This window comes from Ascidiella aspersa, chromosome 7 (assembly GCF_963924565.1).
Source record: "Ascidiella aspersa chromosome 7, kaAscAspe10.2, whole genome shotgun sequence".
NCBI classification, from domain to species: domain Eukaryota; kingdom Metazoa; phylum Chordata; class Ascidiacea; order Phlebobranchia; family Ascidiidae; genus Ascidiella; species Ascidiella aspersa.
Window position 1 is genome coordinate 12,784,808 of NC_139453.1, and position 21,701 is coordinate 12,806,508.

A 21,701-nucleotide genomic window follows, 5' to 3' on the forward strand; every position below is an offset into this window, starting at 1 on the left:
TCGTAGAAAATTCAGGGAAACAAAATGCCAAGTTTTGTTAAACGAGCCCTGGAGTTATTCGCAGCAAAGAGCTTGCGGTCGCTCTAGAATAGGCTTATTCTAGGTCGCTCTAGAATAACGTTGTTACAGTCCTTCGCTCGGGCTGCACCAGCACCCTCAGTTGATGATGGGCAAAGTTTGTTTAGTTTTCGCCATTTGCGCGCCTTACGCGTGCGCCGGAATCACATAATTGCAGTCGACTCCTTTTCGGCCTTGTCCGAATGGGAGACAGAGTTGACGGCCATGCCGTGCTGGCTTCGTAGGCATTCGGCTGTCTTCTGCGAAAGCAAAACATCTTAAAATAAGTACATAGGCCTAGTAGGCTATAGTGAAAATATGGAATAATATCATATCCGACACCAGATGCTAAGTGGTTAGGTACTTTTCCGACACTATCGAGGTATCGTATTGGTGCACATCCCATACCAAATTAGGTTAGTCCTTTGGTCATGGTTTTCAAATTACTGAAATGCTTTGACTCTAAAAGGTGTTGTTTCAGAAACAGTAGGCTATATTAGGAATACAGCCCTTCAAGATAGCTGTGATGTAAACCTTTAACTTACAGAAAAACAGTCCTTTTCTATTGGAAATATTCAACTTTTCGTAGATATAACGTTGGCCTTTTTGCGTTCATTCGCTGGCCTGCAAGTGCTTCAACATTGCCTGTGTCTTTTAGCCATTTAACGTAAAACCGACTCCTATAGTCCCAAATAGTTTTGTGCCTCATTGAAATTGTAAATTTTAATACTGTAATTAATTGCTACAATGAGTTCGAATGTACATGATAGGGAATATTAATATTTATAAGTTTTTTAGAACTGCATTTGAGTTTATCTACAAAACTGCAAGACGTTCTTTGAAAGTTGAGACGACGCACCAAGGCGTCGCGACGTATAATTGGATTTTATTATTTAGAAAGACTCTTATCATGATACATGTTGCGACGATAGCCAACTGAAATCGAATTCACCCTGGTCTTGTTTAGTTTAATGGGCGAATAAAATCCACGGTAGGCTACGTGTTATCACGTCTTAACAACCATAAAAACCAAGCAAAGTGCATTAGATTGCAACCCAAAATGGGACGTGCACGATGTTATTTGACGTTCTTCGTTTTCCTTTTCTGCAAAAAATCGCTGACTTAGGGTTTGCCGAGATTTTGAATTTTCAACAATTTCAACCCTACGCTGACCACTTGATTGGAGAAGAAAGGAGTTGTTGAAAGTATAGTTATAAAAAAGCCTGCAAACAATTGACTACACAACAGTTAAACTAGAACGAAATTGCATATTATACCATTATAATTGCAATTTAAGTCACTTCAGGAATTGAACCATTTCCAGGTTTATTATCACAATTTATAGAATCCAACTAGTTTGCCGTGTAATATAAATGCGATTATCCAGCGTGCTGATTTGCAATCTAAATTTGTCTTTTAAAGACAAACTCTATATGAAACCTGACAAACAATACATAGTTTTCATTATTCAGCAATCGCCCGATGCTAAACTTGAGTTGGGTTTGCGTCGCTTATGTCCACTTATGTGTGCGTAATATGCTTGCTTATATAATTGAAATCAAGTTTCCCCCTGCCTTTGGGAGAAAAGCTTAGCTACAGTTTGAGAACTATTTTTGTAGATAAATTTATAGGCTATAATGTCTGGTATAATAATTAAAAAACCTACCCATCGACCAATACAAGCGTCCATTGTTGTCAAAAACTTCATTAAGCAAATATACGGCTTTTGCTTGCTAACCAAACGCAAAGTAAGTCCTATTCCCCAGTCCTCACTAGATTATAAAATTCCCCAAATATTCGTTTTCCCACATACAAATTTTCTTCTTCGGAAGTTATAGTAAGACGTAATAAGAATATCAAAGCCCATACAGAAGTAGAAATCATTTTGAACGTTTCGAATAACTCTTTATCTATTTTTCAACTAAATTTCTTATTCTTTTAAGATTTGAGTAGCCTTAGAGAGTTAGACGTAAAGCGTTACTGATCTACACAGTCGTTAAAAAAAGCGCCTCATTCACGTCGGATTATAGCCTATACCTACCTCTTCAAGAATCTTTTCCAGCCTGCGCTTTTCCGTTTTTAGCGTTTCGCCAAACGACCGGGCGCTGTTTTGCCTGTTGTCGGCCAGCTTGTTGTTCTCCTTGGTCGAGCTGCTGCTCTGCTTATCGTCGGCAAACGTATCCACAGTCTCGCTGAGGCCGCGCGGCAGACCGGGGCCGCCCCTAAAACGCGATTAAAATTCACTCAGCGAAAGACGGCTGCAGTTGTAGCATTGTCGTGATGACTTTAGTCAATGACTTGACATAAGTGCGCTCAAGCCTTAAGTTACTGTTTTCAAATGATTTTACTTGACTTAAGTGTTTTGATTAAAATGACTTGACCTGACTGAAATGTTTTGGACAAATTACTTAAATCATTGTGTCAAATAACTTGGGCTTAAATTAAGAGGTCTCATGAAATATTTTTTATTAAAATTGGGTTATTTATTTATCTCTCAAGTTGTGCAGTTAAAAAAATTTTCTTGCTTCATGTTTTTTTTGTTAAATTAAGTTGAGTTAATGCTTATAATTGGGCGAGTTTTAATAGTTTAACATTTCCTTTTTACGTCAATGACAAGACTCGAAGTTGACTTGCTTTTATAATAACTTGAATTGGACTGGTACTTTTGTTATTTTTGCGAAAGACTTGACTTGGACAAGTTAGTTTTCAAAGATCTTTACTGGGGCTTGAGTCATAAGGAAATAGGCCTAACTTGTTTACATCACTGGTAGGCAGAGCAGTGTGTAAAACACGGGCGCTTGTCTGAAGGCAGGACTACGATCGACCTGCCACCCAAAAACACGACCTTTTGGAAGAAGTTTTTGAAAGTTAAGATGATATAAATGGGTGTGTATTTTCCATTATTGATTTATTGAAAAATGACAAAATAAGAAGGTAAGTCAAATTATTTAAAATAAAAGCAGTTGTTTTCTAAGATGTAACCTTGGAAATAAGGATAAAGTTTACAATAACAACGATATGGTAGCCCTGCCAATGAAGCCGCAGCATAGGCATGCTTAATAACCGTCCATTGCAAGCAATGGGTATTGCCAATTGATAACGTCCGTAATTACGTTGTTGTCTCGCAATAAAAACGTGTCGCATTATTTATTTTACTAGTCATTTTTAGTAGCACAGTCAAACTGTCTATGTTTCTGTTTTTTGGCAAAATATTTTAACAATTTCAGCTTAAAATATCTATTGCCCCATCTTCCTAAAAATGCATACTTACCCCACGTTTGTGGGTTACATTTGTCATCATAAATGGATTGCATTAAAACTAAAATTGAAAAACTGAATGTTTAACGGAAACACGAGTGGTAAATAAACACTAAATACGTACCGTATAGTCATTGATAGAATGGAGCGCACAGGCTGCGGTGTTGATTTTCGCTTTCTTAACTGAATTAAAAACACATTTGGCTTAACACTTCACGTTGGAAAAAAATTGGTTAGTCTTATGCTAGCAGTGGAAATAGCATTTGAAGTCCTACAATTGCACCAATAATTTAATTAGCCTACGTTTAAACTCAAATAAAAATAAGTTTTTAAACCAAGAAACTACCTCAAACGTAAAAAAATTGGTTAAATGTTTATTTTATATCTGAAAATCGTGATTTTTATAACTCGGCCGCACCCAAGGTTGGCGACATTTATTTACGTTTTGAGGTTAGGGATATTCTGTAGTTGCTTTGGATATAGCTGTACCTTACAACCTTAAGATAAAAGTGAAAAGCTTAATGGATATTTTAAACCATGCAAACCCCTTACTTTTTAATATTTAATGAAAGACACACACAAACATGCGTTTAATAACATCTGTGATCTAGCCCCTCGGAAGTTGCTTTATGACCAACGATTACGGCTTTCGTATCAATAGTACACCGAAAAGCCATCGCAGACTCGCCGAATCTGTCGATCTATGATGCAAGCAGTGTTGTTTCTCGACTCGCTCCTCTCTGAGCCTGCATAGCTCAGTTGGTAGAGCGACGGTCCCGGCTTGACCGGAGGTCGTGAGTTCGAACCTCACTGCAGGCCAGTTGTTTTTATGGCTTGCTCTGCTTGCATCATAGATCGACAGATTCGGCGAGTCTGCGATGGCTTTTCGGTGTACTATTGATACGGAAGCCGTAATCGTTGGTCATAAAGCAACTTCCGACGGGCTAGATCACAGATGTTATTAAACACATGTTTGTGTGTGTCTTTCATTGATTGATACGGACTGATGATCCCCCAGTGTGAAGTTGCTTGTACTAACAAAATGTGCAAGTATTGGCGCATGGTTGTTTCTCGACTCGCTCCTCTCTGAGCCTGCATAGCTCAGTTGGTAGAGCGACGGTCCCGGCTTGACCGCAGGTCGTGAGTTCGAACCTCACTGCAGGCCAGTTGTTTTTCTGGCTTGCTCTGCTTGCATCATAGATCGACAGATTCGGCGAGTCTGCGATGGCTTTTCGGTGTACTATTTTTAATATTTAGTTATACCCATTGTTACAGTAGATTATAGCGTTCTTACCGCCTGCAAACGAATGTTCATTAGTTGATTAGGCGAGTCTCCCATGCGCCTCAAAGCGGTTACCTTCGGAACAAAAACTAGACACAGTGTGGCGGTAGTGCACAGAAATATGGAGAAAGCTTGAACAGCGAACGACAGGTTGAGGTAATCCCTGTTAAATTAATTTAACATCATATGGTGTGCTGTAATATTTAAAAGTTAATTTCAAAGCAATTCAACAAAACAAAGGAATGTTTGCCTTGTATATAAATTTGTACGTATTAAATCCACCTTTCTAGTATTTGTCTCAATTATTATATTTTTGTTGGTGAAAGAAAGGGGCAATGTTATAACTGTGCAAAGCAAAGGTATAAATGTTGATACATGTTTAAAACTTGTTTGTTGCATTTGTAGAAAATTTGCGTCAAAAAATATAGTTAAATTTCTGCCAGGTTTTTCATGCAACATCATTCTAAATGAAGGAATTCAAATCAAACTTACAAAAACTGGACCTATTTAGGACACCTTTAGAACAATATATATTCTACTATCAAAGTCAAACAGAAAAATAGGCGTAAAATTTGGATATGAAGGGTTCATCCATCAGAACCGGACAAAAAATCAATACGTGTCCTTTAGCAGCAGAGTCGGGTCAAAGCACAAACGACGAAAAAAGTGACCGACAAGTTACTGCTGGAGAGTCCCTCGCAAACGCGGGATCCCGAAATATCGCCCGGGATTGATTTTCGGCGAACTTGAATTCGCACATGGGATGCGAGCAGGCGTGGCAAAAAAACAACAACACGGAGCGGCTAACGGATCGATCTGCGTGCGGCGTCGCGAGTTTCAGCGCCTGTCGGGCGCCGGCGTCGCATCGGCAGAGTTCAGCATCGATCTGCCGATCCGATCGTTGCTCGTGCTCCCCGACCTTACTTCCGACTGATAGTTAGACGACCCGGGCCAGCGGTCGTCGCCAGACTGATGGAGAGCGACAAGCCACGCCCGAGTGTTTCTACAGCTCGCGCGGCACGAGTATATCGCTGTTCAGTCTTCTATGGCTCGTCCAACTTTTTTCCCAGCCGGGTGTCACGCCTTGTACTTTTTGTTGTTGGGATTGCTTGCTAAATTTTAAGTTTGCAAAATCGGAAATAAATTCGAGGGAGAGAAATAAACTGTTCGTTCAGTCTCAAACACTATGGATATGGATCCGTTTTACAACTTTCTTTGCTATGTTTTTACTTATATGCACTGTCAGGCTTTGACAAAATCAATAGCCCTAGTATTTGCGAAATGGAAACATTGTTTTGTATCTGTGTTTCTCAAACTTTTGGCGCTGATCCAAATACTGAAGTTCATCAATGAAACTTTGGTGACACAACTCTCTTCACTAAACTATTTTTCAGGTTCAACGTGAACAAAACACAAAAAGATAATTGCAATAATAAATTAAAATTAAATCTACGAAAGTCATGTCAAGGGATGTCCGATAATATCGGATCGGAGTCGGGTTATGGTATCGGTGCCGATCTGATGACAGAATGATTTGTGCATAACAGCCGTGTTTTGCGATCTAACGTAGAATTTGTTTACCTAAGAAGGTATATTAAAAAAAGCGATTTAAAAATAGAAGTAAAAAAAACAATTTGAAAAGCAATTTGCGGCCTAATGCCCTGAAAATACTTATGATTGCACCTAATAAATTGACCAGATTTTCAATTATTGGGCCATGGTAATGACGTCATTTGGTTTTGGATCAGATCGTAATATTTTTATTTTAGTGCCGCAAATTTCGATCCATATAGACCAGGGGTTCCCAACCTGTGGTACGCGTACTACTAGTGGTACGCGAAGGTTTTTCAGGTGGTACGCGAGTACCTTCCGTTTTTTTCACAAAAACCTGGATTCACAACTTTATATTTTGTTGGTCTGTATATTTACAAAAAACCTTCCCTGAAGCCTATTCATTGTTACGTAATTATTCCTGTTGTTTCGTACCATTACGAGTTTCAAAAGACAGGTCAAATCTATTGTCGATAAGAAGCACAGTTGCTTTGTAAGCGTACAACGCTGTTGAACAGTGGGCGTTTGTTATGTCAAACGATTGCTCTTGACAGATATCATCTACTGATTTATAGCTTATAATTTACAAATAGCATTGAATTGCTATAGTTGTAAGCTAAAAATAGGCAAAAATATGATTCGATCAAAATAGTTGTTCTACAACAGCGGTTCTCAACCGGGGGCGCCAAGCAAATCTTAGGGGGGCGCAAGCTCTATTCCAATATTTAACTATTTATAATGTTTTATCAGAGTTCCATGTTGCTTCAGTTACTAAATCTGCTTGTATGCTATCTTATGCATAACATCAAAATTAAACATGTTTAGAAAAGAAACTAAAGAAACACGATGCGCGGTAGAAAAAAGGCGAAGAACCACTGTTATAGAAGAAGTGGTACGCGTGGCGTAAGAAAACGTCCAAGTGGTACGGTATTGGAAAAAGGTTGGGAACCCCTGATATAGACTGAGAAACACTGTTATAGCTAATAAATGACCTTGCTTAACATATATATATATACATACATCAGCCTTTGACGGATATAGCAACGCCTTTTATTAGAAACAATAAAAAATATGACGTCATAGCAGACGACTTTCGAGTACTCAATTGCGATTGGTTGGAAATCGGAAGAGTCGAGTACTTCGCTAAACCCCTTTTATAGAGACGATAAAAGGGCGCGACTGCCTCGCCAAATTCCTCGCCAAATTTGACGCGACTGCCTCGCCAATTCCCGATATACTTTAGTTATGTAAGTCCATCGTGCTTATATGTCGCCGTTTCATCAGCGATCGATTGGACAGCGGCCCAAATAAAAGAATCAAATCGGATGCTTTTAAGGGCGCCTTGAAGTTCCGGGATAATGCTGCTGGGCTTTGGAATAATAACAGAAGCGCCCCATATCTCGTTATGGCCTTTTTGTTTATTCCAGATACGAGCAGATTAATTATTTTTTAATGATTATGTAAAATCCGGCAACTCTTCGAGTATTAAAGGTACTCACTACTAATTAAAGTTTAAGTGAAGGGTCTCAAAACAATACGACGTAGTATTGTCCTGGTATTGCTATTATTGTGGTATTTATCATCTTTTTTTTCCGCGACGTTTACATAAGTGTTTAAACTTTTGATAGAAGTTCCCAAAGGAAAGAAATCAGCAACGACACTGGGTTCGACATTGGGTTTTTAGTTTCATGTGACGATGTGCACAGTATGGATGTCTTACTTATCTAAAGAAAATAAAGAGCAGCGTTTTATCTGCGAACATCTAACATGTTTATTGGATTAGCATTGAGCACCTTAAAAACGTTACCGAATTGGTATTTCAGGGTCTTGCGTAAGGAACAAAAATGAGTAGAGGAAAATTCTAATATAAATTTAAAAGAATAAGAAATTATGGCGTAATTCTGCGGATTTATAATATGTAGATAAATTTATAACCTAAAATTTTCCACTTTAGAACACAAAAAAATTAAATTTTAATGGACCGACAAAACTTACAAGCCGCTCATTCACAACTTCGTTATTGAGTATACCTACCGCAAAGCGAATGACGTAGTCGGACCGATGACGCAAGCGATCACCGTGACGTAGACGCTGACGCCGATGTACTTGCTGTCGTTGAGAGGCGACAGGGCGACGTGGCGCGTTTCCCAGGCCAAAAACAATCCAAAGACCTACGAGTTCAACAAAATAAATCGATTAACTGAAAGGGTCGCGATCGTACCACCCCGATTCGGCTGCAGAAACAAATGTTTGGCATAAAAGCAAAATCTATATTTGGCAAAACCGAGGCATTTGAATTGTTGACAAAAAATCAAGCCTTCAAGGAAAGTGTGACTCGGCTGCACCCAAGGTGCAATTAAGCCGTCAAGGAAAAGGCCTACAAATAAATGGCTATGGTCTAAATCGAAAACAAAGGTGCATAAAATAGGCAAAGTTCCTACATTTTTTTGCGTAAATATCTACGAAGTTACATTTGCGTTTGCGACATGTCCAACGCGACAAAATTAGTCGATATAGACGCGAAGTATGCTATTGCTACGTGCATGCATAATTATTGTTGTGGCATTTGAATTGTTGACAAAAAATCAATTCGTCAAGGAAATTGTAGGCCTACGAATAATGGTGGCCATGGTCTAAATCAGGGGTCGGCAACCTACGACCCGCCAATTTAAATCATCCGACACGCCTTCTCATTTACCAAACACGAGTCCATGTCAAATACTTTTTGACTATTTTACGTAAGTGCGAAAAGTATCGCGCTTCGCGCCAATGATCTTTCTACATCCAGTTTGTTTACGTTTTAATGCAGTATTTTGAACTAGATCAGAGATTCTTTGCCGTTGCGTTGTGGAAGGCTGCCAAGTGGGTCGTGGACAAACGGAAAACGTATTCAAAAATATTGGAAACATGTATATTTTACACGTTTTTTATTTTTATTTTTGGCAATGTAATAAAAACTTCTCTCGCCAGGTGTGCCCTCACTTTAACAAGGTTAACAAACACTCAACTAGATTAACCAACAAAGTTATCGCCTTTCCTCAAAGTATAGTTTTATTACACTTTTGATTAGCAGTATGGATGACGATGTGTGGATTCGATTTTTTAACCAATCAAATGCCTTTTGGGCGATTTGTGCCAACACTTTACTGACTCCTTAAATGTGATTGAACAAGTTTTTAAGTGCAATCAAAATCTAATATTTTAATAACAAAATTTTTAGTTAACGTTTTGTGCGGCCCGCAGAGACCATTCTCAGTTTGGTTTTGGCCGCAACTATAAGAAGGTTTCCGATCCCTGGTCTAATCGAAAACAAAGGTGCATAAAAAAAAGACAAAAACCTCCTACATTTTTTTGCGTAAATTTCTACGAAGCTGCATTTGCGACATGTCCAACGAGACAAAATTAGCCGATATATACGCGAAGTATGTGACGTGTATGCAAAATTATCGTAGTTACACCTATCGTTGGCTCGATGTTCCGCATAAAGTGGCATAAAACGCAAAAAAATAGTGAGTAAATTGAATAAGTTTTTAAGTGAACACAACTTTTGCCACAATATGTTTTTTTTTTAATAAAACGGCTTAAAAGGTTAATAGTATATGGAAATTCATGAAAACAATATCAATTGGATATGTTTAACCCATATAACTTGTCTGTTTTCCTTATTGAAAAGTTATGCGATTTCGGCTTATCGTCCGGATGTGATAGAAACGCTAGGCGACGTTTCGCATGTGACTTACAATTATAAAAAGCTTTAATGAAATGGACCGTTTTCCGCGAAAAGTGTCAAATTTCAAGTGACATAAATCAAAAAATTATTCGGGAAACAAGAAAAAGAGACAATTTACCGGAATAGAAGTTTCGCGTTAGACCTGATAGACGTCCCCTCACGACATAGTCATAAATAAATTATAATCTGCCTATTGTGTCGTGCTGCCTAGCCTTGTTAGACAGGGTACCGGGCTGGAAAGAGACAAGTTCACCAAATGTTACGCTACCAAAAGATTGTAATTTCCAGACGAATGCGGTTTCCAAATAGTCAATCGGGCGGGGCACATTATAATATACGATTTTTATTGTGGATTTTCATCACACAAGTACCTCTCAATTAATTTTTACAAGATACGAAAAAAAGCATTACAAGATACGAAACTATACAATCGTTTTATTTTCTAGCCTAATATTTTAAGGTGTTTAAGTTAGCTTGACTTTAATAGTAAAATATCTGTTTAAAAAAATATTCAATGCACCTGGAACATTTATGAAATTTTCCTAACCTCCCATAAAATTGTCGCTCGAAAACGCAAAAACTATAGCCAAAGGGTAAATGCTTTATAAGTTAAATACGTACCAGAATTATTCCCTTGTAAATGCAAATGACGGCCAACCAAGCAAAGGTGTAATGGCTTTGACAAAATTCCTCTTGGTAGACAACCAAGTAGCTGCCTTGAGAAACCCAGATCTAAAAACAAGACGCAAATTAAACAAAAGTGAATACACATCTAATTGCAGTATTAACCCTACTGAAACAACTATTTTTGGCAATACCTCCCTCCACCCTATTCACATAACACAAAATCTTATCCTTTAGCAAATATACGAAAACTAAAAAACAGCAGACAATAAGTTGCGTAATTGAATCCTTTATGTACTGTAAAGATTGACCCGGCCTTCAAAGTAAGAAACTGCATAACATCAATTACCGGTAAAGCATACTAAGCAACTTTGAATGGTTATTAGTAGAAATGACCAACCATATCGGACAGGAGTAGATACAAGTGGTAGTATCGGTAACAGTGCTGATCCGATAATAAATTGACATAACAATTTTAGTCATCTTTTGCAATCAAATGCAGTGATTGTTACATTACTGGGTAAATGGATTAAAAAATGGTAGGTTAATAACTTAAGGAAACTAAAATTCATCACGTCAAAATCAATTTTGACCTAATAACCTGACAAAATGCCTTTGGAAGGTATAATTGCGTGTATATTGCTTTTTTGTGCATAGTTATAATATCATTCGGCATCTGATCGGATCACGAACTTTAGTCTAACATATTGGGTATTGGTATCGGAAGAAAATGTCAATTATCGGACATACATATTATAGTTGTTAGTTTTGCTAATAAATAAGTAAAAAAACATTGCGCTGAACAGCTTGTGTTCGTTCTTTTTATCTAATCCAGACTTTTAACACACCACAAAAGTGCAAATTACAACAACATAAAGCAACAGTAAAACAGAAAAAAATAAAAGATGTATTTAAAAAAATATGAATATAGGAAATAAGCTCAGAAAAGTCGCCTTCTGTAAGTAACGGGATTGTAATCGACGAAGGTTATAAAATTTAGGAATCTTGTTTATTTTTAGTTTGAGGATTAGAGATGTGCGATTCGGCATGAGCATCGCCTTTGTAATGATCACAAATGCGACAGCACAGGCTGACGTCAGAATGTCCTTGTTGACGTAAACAGCATAGTTCCTTACTTCGCCGGTCACATTTTCCACAACCCTCCGCATGGGATCGACGATGTGCCAAGTCATCAGCGTGATAAAATCAAGCGAGAGAAATATCCCAAGAATCGCCAGCAGCTTGTAATCTTTAATAACCTGAAGATGCATAACAGGCGACGTAATTTTAGCTACCATATACGCAAAATTCTCATTGCTATTAAAGTTTACAAAAAATGTTTTTCAAAAGAATGAAGTCCATAAGTTGTCGATGGATTCCTAGTCACATTAAGTTAATCTGAATAAGTTGCAGAATGATACAAAAGGCAAACAAATTAGTGTGTAGAACTCCTAATGTTGTTGACATCTGTTGGCTAAAGTCACCTTTCGTTTGACGGTAACGTTGGTGAAGATGGCGTGCACCCGCCACGTCTTGAGGAACATTGTACCAAAAGCGAGCGTGAAAGCGCAAGTTGGTAGCCAGTGACGAATCTGCAAAACCAAAAGACAACATAACGAAAAATCACTCGAAATGCAATTAACGCTCGCAAATTGCGGGCGAGAATCACGCAGCGAATGACGGCCAATCTTTTATTCTTTATTTGGTTGGGTATATTTAAGGTTAAAACTTTGATTTGCGACTCCGCAAAAATTTTTATAAAAAGGGTCCAAGAGTCCAAGTTCACAACTGGTTTGATTACTACTGGTGTAATAATTAAACAATCAAATTGGTAGGTGCCATCTAAACCCTGTTGTGTTAAATCTGCAAAGGGGTTCCCTCCATTCATGTCCGCAACTGTCAAGAAAATATAATTTACATGCTAAATCAGGAATCGATATGGGTATACAAACGTTCCGGTATCCGACATACTTTCGAGACAGATGGAGCGCACGACCGTATCACACTCATAACTTCACTAAATAATTTATTATTGTCATGCTGTCCTATTATAGGCGGAAGAAACTTAAAAACATTGAACTTGAGGATTACATGTAGTACCAACAACTTGAAACATCAAGATTGTTTACTTTGCAGAGGATGTCGAAAGACCGCTCCGACACCAGATTGGTTTGGATTCCCAGCAAGATAAGACTGACGTAGGCGGTGACGCAACCTCCAGCGATGACGTTGTTCAGGTTGGGGCTGGACATCTTGACGATCCTACCAATTCCAAACGAGATAAGTTAGTCGGTGTGACTTTTGTTCGAACAATCGGCGGCTTTGCATAATAGATCAAACTACAATCACGCCCTTTATAAAACACAAACATTTCGTCATTAAAAGTTAGACACCGTTATGATACTAGAGATTCAAAAACTTAATGAGTTTAATCTTAAAACGTAGTATAAATCGAAAAATATTAGCCATAATCGGGTTTCTTAACCAATAAATAAATTTGTTTGTTTGCACATATAAATTCGTGATGCATCTACTAATTATTATGCTTTTAAAATTTTTATGTTTGGTATAGCCTACTGTTCAACTGAATTGCCGTGGAAGCTTGCCTGAACGGGCTTGAAAAACAAACTTGTTGGGAAATTGGGATTTTTATTGGGTTGTCAGTTTGGCAATTGGTAGTATTGAACTATAGGGCGGTTTCAATGGCGTTTAAACACGAAAATTTTCATTTCACCAACCGCTTGTGATCTGAAGCAAGGTTTCTTCGTTAAACGCAAATCTATCAGAAAATAAAATTCGTAAACAACTCAGCTTTTGTCGCTAAAGCGATTGTTTTACTGAGAGTTCTTAAAATATCATAAATTGGCTCGAGCTGTCAAACCATAACGAGTTAATTTGTTATCGGATAGGGCGACTTAATATTTCATCTAGAATATACCATGTTTCGGATATCCCAAATAAGCATAGTGCGATTATTTGTTGACCTAAGTCCTAAATTAACATTTCGACTTACAAATATTTTTTTGACAACATAGGACCTAAAGGTAATCCAATGATTTTCCAATGAGCACGTTGTTGCATTAGTATTATCTTGCCGTGGTTAGTCAACTGTTTGTAATGTTTCAAAGACAACCGGTCAACAAAAATCAGTTGTTTTTTTCGGGCTTAAACAAAACACTTATCAATGCTTAATTGGTATTTTTGGATATTTTTTTGGATGTAAGGGCAAACACTTAAAAAGACCTGAAAAAGGCGCTGGTTGTTAAGTAAAAAAAATACTTAATGTCCGCCATATTAAAATAGAAGGTAAAATTAATTGCAAAAAATTGAAGAAACCTAGCATATCATAAAAATAGCAAACGGATAAATTGCAAATCAGATATACGACAACCATCTGAAGCAAAAACGAGGTTTGCGCTGAACCTTCTTTTTTTAAACAGGCCTGGGGGTGGTTTATTTCTTGATTTAATAAAGGAATAATACAGTTTTCATAGCAACTTACAGTTCGATGAAACCGACCTGATTGCTCTGTTTTTGATATTAAAGGCTAGAAAAAGGAGGGCCAGGAGAATTCCTCCAAATGATAGAGCGGCGACGAGGCCCATGATGTAGAGCGAGAGGAAGTTGACCAGGAACAGAGTAAGAGCTGTGGCCCGTGGAGGGACTTTCCCGCCTGCCGAAAAAAACATCGTTATTTTGACGTTTTAAAGTACCTTAATTTTTAGCATTGGGCGTGTTTAGTCAATTTAAAGACCTGCAGCCAAGGTGAACAAAAAATTGATGTGAAAAATTTGACAAGCTTTGTAAAAACCTTACGTTTACCTGATGAATTACATTACGATAGTTCCTATTAAAACATCGTATTTTCATACATTGATACATAAAGTGGTGATGTTCATTTGTTAACACAATAGCATATTTACGATTGAGTAATATAACGCTAAAGTACAACGACAAACTTTAAAATTCAGGTTGTCATAAATGGCAGAGGTTCTTCTTTACAATACAGAGATTTCCTTTTTTTAAAAACATAGTAACGTTTGAATAAATATAAATTTCCACTGAAACAAATCTATTGTTTTTTTTATAAATTTTGTAAAGATATTAGGAAATAAGGTACACACTTATCGGCATTCAATATTTATTATCGGCTCTTTTCCACCTTTGTACATTTGTAAACACAAAAAATAACATTTGAATTTGTATAGGGTCAATCATAAATGTTTTGATGACCGAGTGTTTGTATAAACAAGATGCACGGGTCAATTTAAAACTTTTCCGATTAGCTGTTGAAACATTTTTACCAGGTTGTTTTTTTCTTTTAGTTGATGTCGCACAAATTGGGTGTGCATACAGCTTTGGGTGTAAGATGATGAAAGAATATATTAATGACGAGTATATGTAGGTTGTCCTAGCAAGGTGTCGGGAAAGGGGATTAAATGTTATAACTTGGTCGTAAAAATCGATGTTGTAGTCAAATTAAGGCATAGTTCTGTTCTCCGACAAACTAAAGCTCATGCATTTGAGAAATGTTGAATATTACCTGGCGAACCTTTAGACATGTAACCCTTAATCCCGTACGTGACTCGTTACTAACACATTTTCAGGGCCTTGACGTCCCATCGACCGGGTTTCTACTCAAGTACAATACAAAGCAGTGGTGGCATATAGCTTTTGAGCCAAGTAAGCCTAAGCCTAAAGCGCAACGGTGCATATCAACATCAAGTGACAGGTATTGATTATTTCGCGACCAGGGTAAGCCGGTTTGACGGAAGCAGCAGGTCGGTCCTTGCTGGTTATTTTTTGGCACTATCACCTGTTTGGGGTCAGCAGATCCCATAGGAAGAAACATTTTTTGCGTTCACGATTAAATCTGATTATACTTAAAAGCTTCTGCTTTTAGATTTATAGTGACTATATATTGCTGCAAGGTTTATCATTTTATTTCACTCATGTGATCGGCACCCGTGAAATACCGTGTTAAATACCGTGAGGAACCAAACTTTACAAATCGAACAAATAAATAAGGTCGGTGTTGGTCGATGCTGGAGGCCTTTTTATACAACTTGTTGAAAGTAGTTGAAAACCTTTTTTTAGTGTAGCACAAAAGTATAGGCTATGTGCGAATCAATTTTTTATGATTTAAACAAAGGTATCGTGAGAGGGGAGTTGAATTGCTCTCAAGAAAATACATTTTGGCGAAAAACAAGCTTAAATAATGTGGTATGTTAATACGGTGGAAATTTGAAGCAAGAAACTCATCCATTACTAATTGATCGACCAGACGGCTAAGAAGCTATGCAAAGCGGCAAATTAACTCTAACTCTGCACAATAATCAATTTGTGGTTTCTAAAGACAACAAAATATAAAAAGCAAAATTATTTTTATAGTTAAACAGCGTAACCGTGTATTGTAACACGATTTAGGACAACTGGATGTATTGTAATTCTCAAAGTATTTAGGTAAAACTGTGGCCCATTCAAAGAATGAAGCTTAAAAATTATTTAAGGGTGAACAGTTAACAATACCACTGTATGAACTTAGTATTAGAACGTAGTAGCTCCACAAGGTTTTTTAGTTGCTTCTACTTGATCAATATGGGGTTAGCGACACGCTTTAGTTTCGATAAGTCTTGGAAGTATTTCCAAGGATGTTTTTTTATGGATCAGAAGCAAAGAAGATATCGCAAAGAAACAATATAGCAGTGCTTTTCATCTGGCATGTCGCGACACCCTGGGGTTCCGTTTCGAGCGCTCAAGGGTGCCGAGAATTGTTTTATTCTTGAGGAGTATAATTTTTGTCTATTTGTCAACCTTTGAAATGCAAAAAATAAAAAATATGATCCATACATTTTGCACAGGTATGAGTGTTATTTTAATTTCGATTTTTGCGATATCGTTGTAAATGATCATGTCAAAACGCAAGTATGTTTTTTTGCTTTCTCGAGTTTGCCGATTGCAAAAATGGCTAGGAGCCACTATACCAACCAGGCCACGTGATATTCTCCTCGTTGATCTGCAGCGATGACGTCATCATGTCGTAGTGGCCGACGATGACGTATCCGGATTCGCGAAACTGGCGCACGGTGAGACGAGCTTGTCGTTCTCCTTTTCGGAAATGGATGGCACCCTATTTTGCAAAAATATATCTTTTATACTGTTGCCTGACAGAAATTTCTTCTGTTTCGATTATGAAACATATATTAGAAAAATTACAATAATATGATAATGTATTTTTCTCAACCACTTTATTATTAAACATGGGTTTTAAGGGATGAAACGTTTTGGGGCTGTAATTGGCTTTTCGAAATCCGCAGTCTTAAGTTTATTTCATTAAAATGAACTTCGAGTGAACATGTACGCCTACAAGTGGTTTCAAGAAATCCTAAATTGTAAAAACATTAATTTCACCAGGCCATGTCGATAGGTGTTTAGCTTTTATAACTTCTCTGAGTTACAGACGATAAACATATAAACGCCCTATATATAGCCTATATTAACAAATTTTGCAAGATGTTTTAGCACAGCAATATTTAAATTATACTGCGTTTCGGACAGATATCTTTGACGTGTAGTACCTATAATGCCAAACCAATTAGTTCACGTTATTTCGGCAGCGAAAGTAGACTTACCGATTTTCCGAGTATATTGACTTTGTCAAAAGAGCGCAGAAAGAATTCGCGAAATCCGTCGTCGACCGCTGCAGGTTGAAATTCGATCGAATGGTTGGCCGAGTATTCCTTAAAAAGGCCGAAAGGTTAAGTCGTGTTTCTTGCAAAAGCATTGTTTTCGATCATTGCAAGGCGACGTTTATAAAAAAAATCATATTTCGCGGTCTAACAAGAGCATAATGGCGCCGTCGAGGGACTTTTCGTTACAGCGTGCATACACAATCGATACTGCCCATATCGATTTTCCTCGCGGCATGAACTCCGTGCAGTTTCGTGCTGAGCAAAATCCACCGATTACATTTGAAGAACTTTGTAAGCAGTACCGATTTACCTAGGGTAAACGTCATTTACCTTTTTATAGGAATGTACAAAACCTCGTAATGTCAATAGTAACTGTACCTGGTATATACGGATAAACTTAATCTGTTATTGATATACAAAAAAATATTTATATGCAAAAAAGTATATTTATGAACAAATTTAAAAACATGTTTTTTACCAGGAGCACTCATTTGAATTTACCACATAGCATAATCCAATTTAATGGGTATAATAATTTATGCGAGTGCTTTGTTTTCTGCGTGAATCGAATCCCATTTACCTTCTGCGCGATTTGCAGAGCGTCAGAAATCGAGAGAATGGAATCGTAAGCCCAAGACACCACCGATTCGTTCCACGTCGAGCGCCTCTGGTTCGAATTCTGCCAGCAACAAATTCACTTTACCTTTATCAATTCACATACCATCAACAAAGGCACATCAGGTCATTTCTTTAAGAATTAAACTTAAGACTTGCAACGAACAAGTGTAGGTTTTCGCTGTATACTTGTCGTGCCTGAAAATCTAGTTACATTTGTCTATAGGGCAATTTCCATGCTTACAATAGTGTGTTTTACTTTATTAAAATAAATAACTTACTGTTACAGTAGCCCTACAAAATGGACTTACAAAATGTAACAAAATTTAAAATATTTTTTAGCAGGGACAATATATTTAATAATATGCCGTTATTTTATGTCTCCAATGATTAATTTTTAAATATTGGCAACTTTACTTAGGGTTTTTTATCAATCCACCCACGGTCCCACACATATGTGCTACATAGAATCATGGAGTCCATTGTGCAAAATGTACTGGACTGGATGGTTTGGCTGTACTTTTGGTACTTTGTTCAAACCGTTCGTTCTGTCGTTCACTGCTCAAGAATAGAACGGGCAATTTTTTACTATATTATTAAAAGCAAGTTCTTACGAATTTGCGGAATTACCCCCGTCTTTCTCAAGTAATTGGGCTTCCTAGTGCAATGATATTCAGCCAATGAAATAAACAAAAATCACACAAAAGATACAAAATTATTTTACATTACAACCCTTAGGTCTACGTTAATGTCACTCTGTAAAAAACATTAATTAGTCATTCAAACAGAGCATCAGTGTGCATGAATTTAGTCGCGAAAACCTTGTTGCTCAAAAATTCCTGATATGTTTTTTCTTTCAAACTGTAGACAAAATCTAAACCGCAGCAAAGAAAAATTAACATTTTTGGAAAAGTATGTAACTTTCGAAATATGTAAAAATGTATTTAAAGTTCTCACGAATATAAAAAAATGTCATTGCCAAAGCCGGCTATTGCAATTTTTCAAATCAGACGCCTACAATACTGTTGAGAGTTGCCACATTGACAGGCAAAAATGTTTTCAAATTTCTCATTGAGCAAAAAATTTCATTAAATGTTTATTTGTTATTTATTATTATTTCATATTTCAATATTGTGTTAAATAATTTCAGATGTATGGTTCCCATGGGTTTTGATCAGTTTCGTTTGATGAACAAATGTTGATGGTTTTGACAGGTTTTATAGTATTAGTAAAAAGTTGTGCGGTCCGCTTACTCAGCGGTAACTGACAAAGTGGCCCGCGACAGCAAATAGGTTCGTCACCCCTGATATATACACACACACGCAAAAAAAAACATATTACAACAGAATATTAATTTGTCCATGCTTCACCAAATTACTGCAAACTGCGTGTTTTTCTTCTACCTTTATAACGCTGTCACTCAAGTCGACCCTCTCATCGATCAGAAAGTGTCCCATGACCGCCTGCGTCATCTCCTGTGACGTGCAATTGACGTCATCGATCGTCCACCACTCGTTTTCGAAGTTGCCGGTCAGAATCCACACGTGATTGTCGGTTGAGCTCCACGTAAAACGATGAATCTGCAATTTGTGAATGAATCTAACCGGCCACCATTTTCGGCCAACCATTCGCATTTTGTACCAATAAATTGTTTAATTGCATTTTAGTTAAATTACAATTACAATTACTCCCTTAAATGTTTCAATTACATTACAATTAAAATTAACTGTAATTGATTACATCAATTACAATTTTCGGCATTCAAACTTTATTGTTTTCAATATTAATGTATTGAGCTATAATTTTAGCAAACTACAATTGCAATTACAATTACACAGAATGAAAATGGTTCAAATACATTACAATTACAATTGATCCAACTCTGGTTCAAACCAATCAAAATGTTTCAAGTTCGTCACTTCGAGAAATCAATCAATATAAAATTGTGTATGGTTTTAAATGTTCTATTCTTTAGCGTAAACACCCAACTTTTAACAGTGTGTGACCGACGATGCAATGTGTCTTAGTTTTAATATTGGTATTATTTCACAAACCAAACGTAAAACTGTTGGTGGGAAACCCTTTATCCGTTGTTTCAGTCCTAGCAAACCACTCAATTTTGTTATTAAGGTTGAAGACTAACAAGCTGCACTTCAAGTCACACGATTATAACAATGTAAGAATAATCAAGTTATGAACAACCCCTTACATCGAACATAAAGAGTCGGGTAATACCTGGCAAAAAAATCGACGAGCCTCTTTCCCGTCGCCCAGAAAGATCTTTATGTTGTTGTGCGTTTTCTGCAAATACCAAGTCGACAAGAAAATCAGTTAGCCCACGTAAAGAGATACATGCGTTTTGCATGGGTGGACCTTTCGCTAAATGCAAAGAAACACTTTTCAGGAAATGACTGTGTCTAAAATAAATGCATTTATTTATGGTTTTGTTTTATTAAAACGAATTTACTGAACTAACACTTAACTAACACCCAATAATATTAATTTGGCCATTAGGATCACATTAAGCCATTTCGTATTTTTGCCAAGTGACCTTCTGGCTAAATAATTAGAGTAAGACGCTTTGACTTACGGCAGCTAATCGTTGCCAAGATATTTTTTTTGCAACCCAAAACTACGATTAACTCTAAATTAAAATAAGTTCGAAATCATATCTGTAACATCTCAAAGGGCGGCGAATCAAGGAATTTTGCGACATTTGTTGCGATCTATTTTTTTCGCGCCCATTTTTTTCAGAATTCAAGATCGATGGCGTCGCAGAGCGCTGAAAAATAGTTTTGAAGCCTATAGTGTCAAACTGTCCTTACACTTTTATGTATAGAAAGTTGAAAAAAATCCTCATTATAAATTTATTAACAAACCCCAGATGAGCGCACATGCTTTTTAAATTTCGAGTGGGATATCGGACACTGCTAAGCCCTCTAAGCCGCCGGAAAGTGTATTAGTTGTCAGCGGATGAAAAGCGGCTGCAATCGAGGGACGGCGATCCGGCGTTTTTGCATCGCCCGGGAATTGGGGCGCGTCTTGGGCCGACGTGAGCTCGTTAATTATTAAGCCGCGGTGCAATTGGGGTTCTCACCCCGGCCGAAGTGTGACGAGCAAAGTGGCCGGCGGAAAAGTGCGCAAATTGCCGGTACCTGGCGATTGACGGCGTGCTCCTTTTTGCTGTGGGTTTCTCTACGGAAAAATAAAGGTCAACTCGCAAATTGTCTATTCGGAAACCGTCAACCAACTGTTTTTACTAGAGATATCCGGTGATATCGGATCGGAGCCGATACCCGCTGACAAGTGGTAGTATTGGTACTCGTCCGATACTAGGGTGGAATCGGTGCCGATACGATGGCAAATTAACATTGTAATATCAGTCTTGATTTGCCACCCAACCAGCGATTTTTATCTTAAAGCACAAATGCATCAAATAATATCAACTAGAGCAGCGGTTCTCAACCAGTTGGCCATGGCTCACTGGTGGGGCCATAAGAACAATTGAGGTGGGCCAAAAAGCTAGATTTAGTTTCATTTGTGTCATTATATTTAATTTTACAGGAATAATGGCTTGGGAGGAATTAAAACGGAATGTAAATTTATTGTTCAGCCGCAAGTATCTCACTAATGCACGGTTGAATAAATAATCTGTTTTGAAATATGTTCTGCTGTGTTTTTTTCTAAACCTATTTTAAAGTTTTTTTCTTTCATAAAAATTCTATTGGGACACAGACTTTTTTTGCAACGTAAATGGGCCAGGAAAGAAAAAAGGTTGAGAACCACTGATCTAGAAGTAGCTAACCTAACAATACTAAGTAAAATTTGACATACAAACATGGAAATATTTTTACATATTCCCCCCTGAAACACTTTAATTCTTATATTTTTG

The 21,701-nt window shown here is 37.3% G+C and overlaps 1 protein-coding gene across 1 annotated transcript in view; it reads right to left on the bottom strand.

The window, feature by feature from the left end:
• Positions 1–221: 221 nt before the first annotated feature.
• The window catches only part of LOC146137894 (gamma-aminobutyric acid type B receptor subunit 2-like), a 38,014-nt gene continuing 16,534 nt past the window's right edge, over positions 222–21,701 (bottom strand). The window contains exons 6-20 of the mRNA XM_083394465.1: positions 20,045–20,110; positions 19,240–19,389; positions 17,775–17,873; positions 17,135–17,242; positions 16,491–16,632; positions 14,022–14,175; positions 12,632–12,764; positions 11,987–12,094; positions 11,639–11,761; positions 10,500–10,610; positions 8,183–8,319; positions 4,610–4,760; positions 3,440–3,498; positions 2,099–2,279; positions 222–317 (exon numbers count right to left, since the gene is read on the bottom strand). Of these exons, the coding sequence (XP_083250591.1) occupies positions 222–317; positions 2,099–2,279; positions 3,440–3,498; positions 4,610–4,760; positions 8,183–8,319; positions 10,500–10,610; positions 11,639–11,761; positions 11,987–12,094; positions 12,632–12,764; positions 14,022–14,175; positions 16,491–16,632; positions 17,135–17,242; positions 17,775–17,873; positions 19,240–19,389; positions 20,045–20,110 (1,818 nt within the window). The remainder of the gene's footprint in view (positions 318–2,098; positions 2,280–3,439; positions 3,499–4,609; positions 4,761–8,182; positions 8,320–10,499; positions 10,611–11,638; positions 11,762–11,986; positions 12,095–12,631; positions 12,765–14,021; positions 14,176–16,490; positions 16,633–17,134; positions 17,243–17,774; positions 17,874–19,239; positions 19,390–20,044; positions 20,111–21,701) is intronic.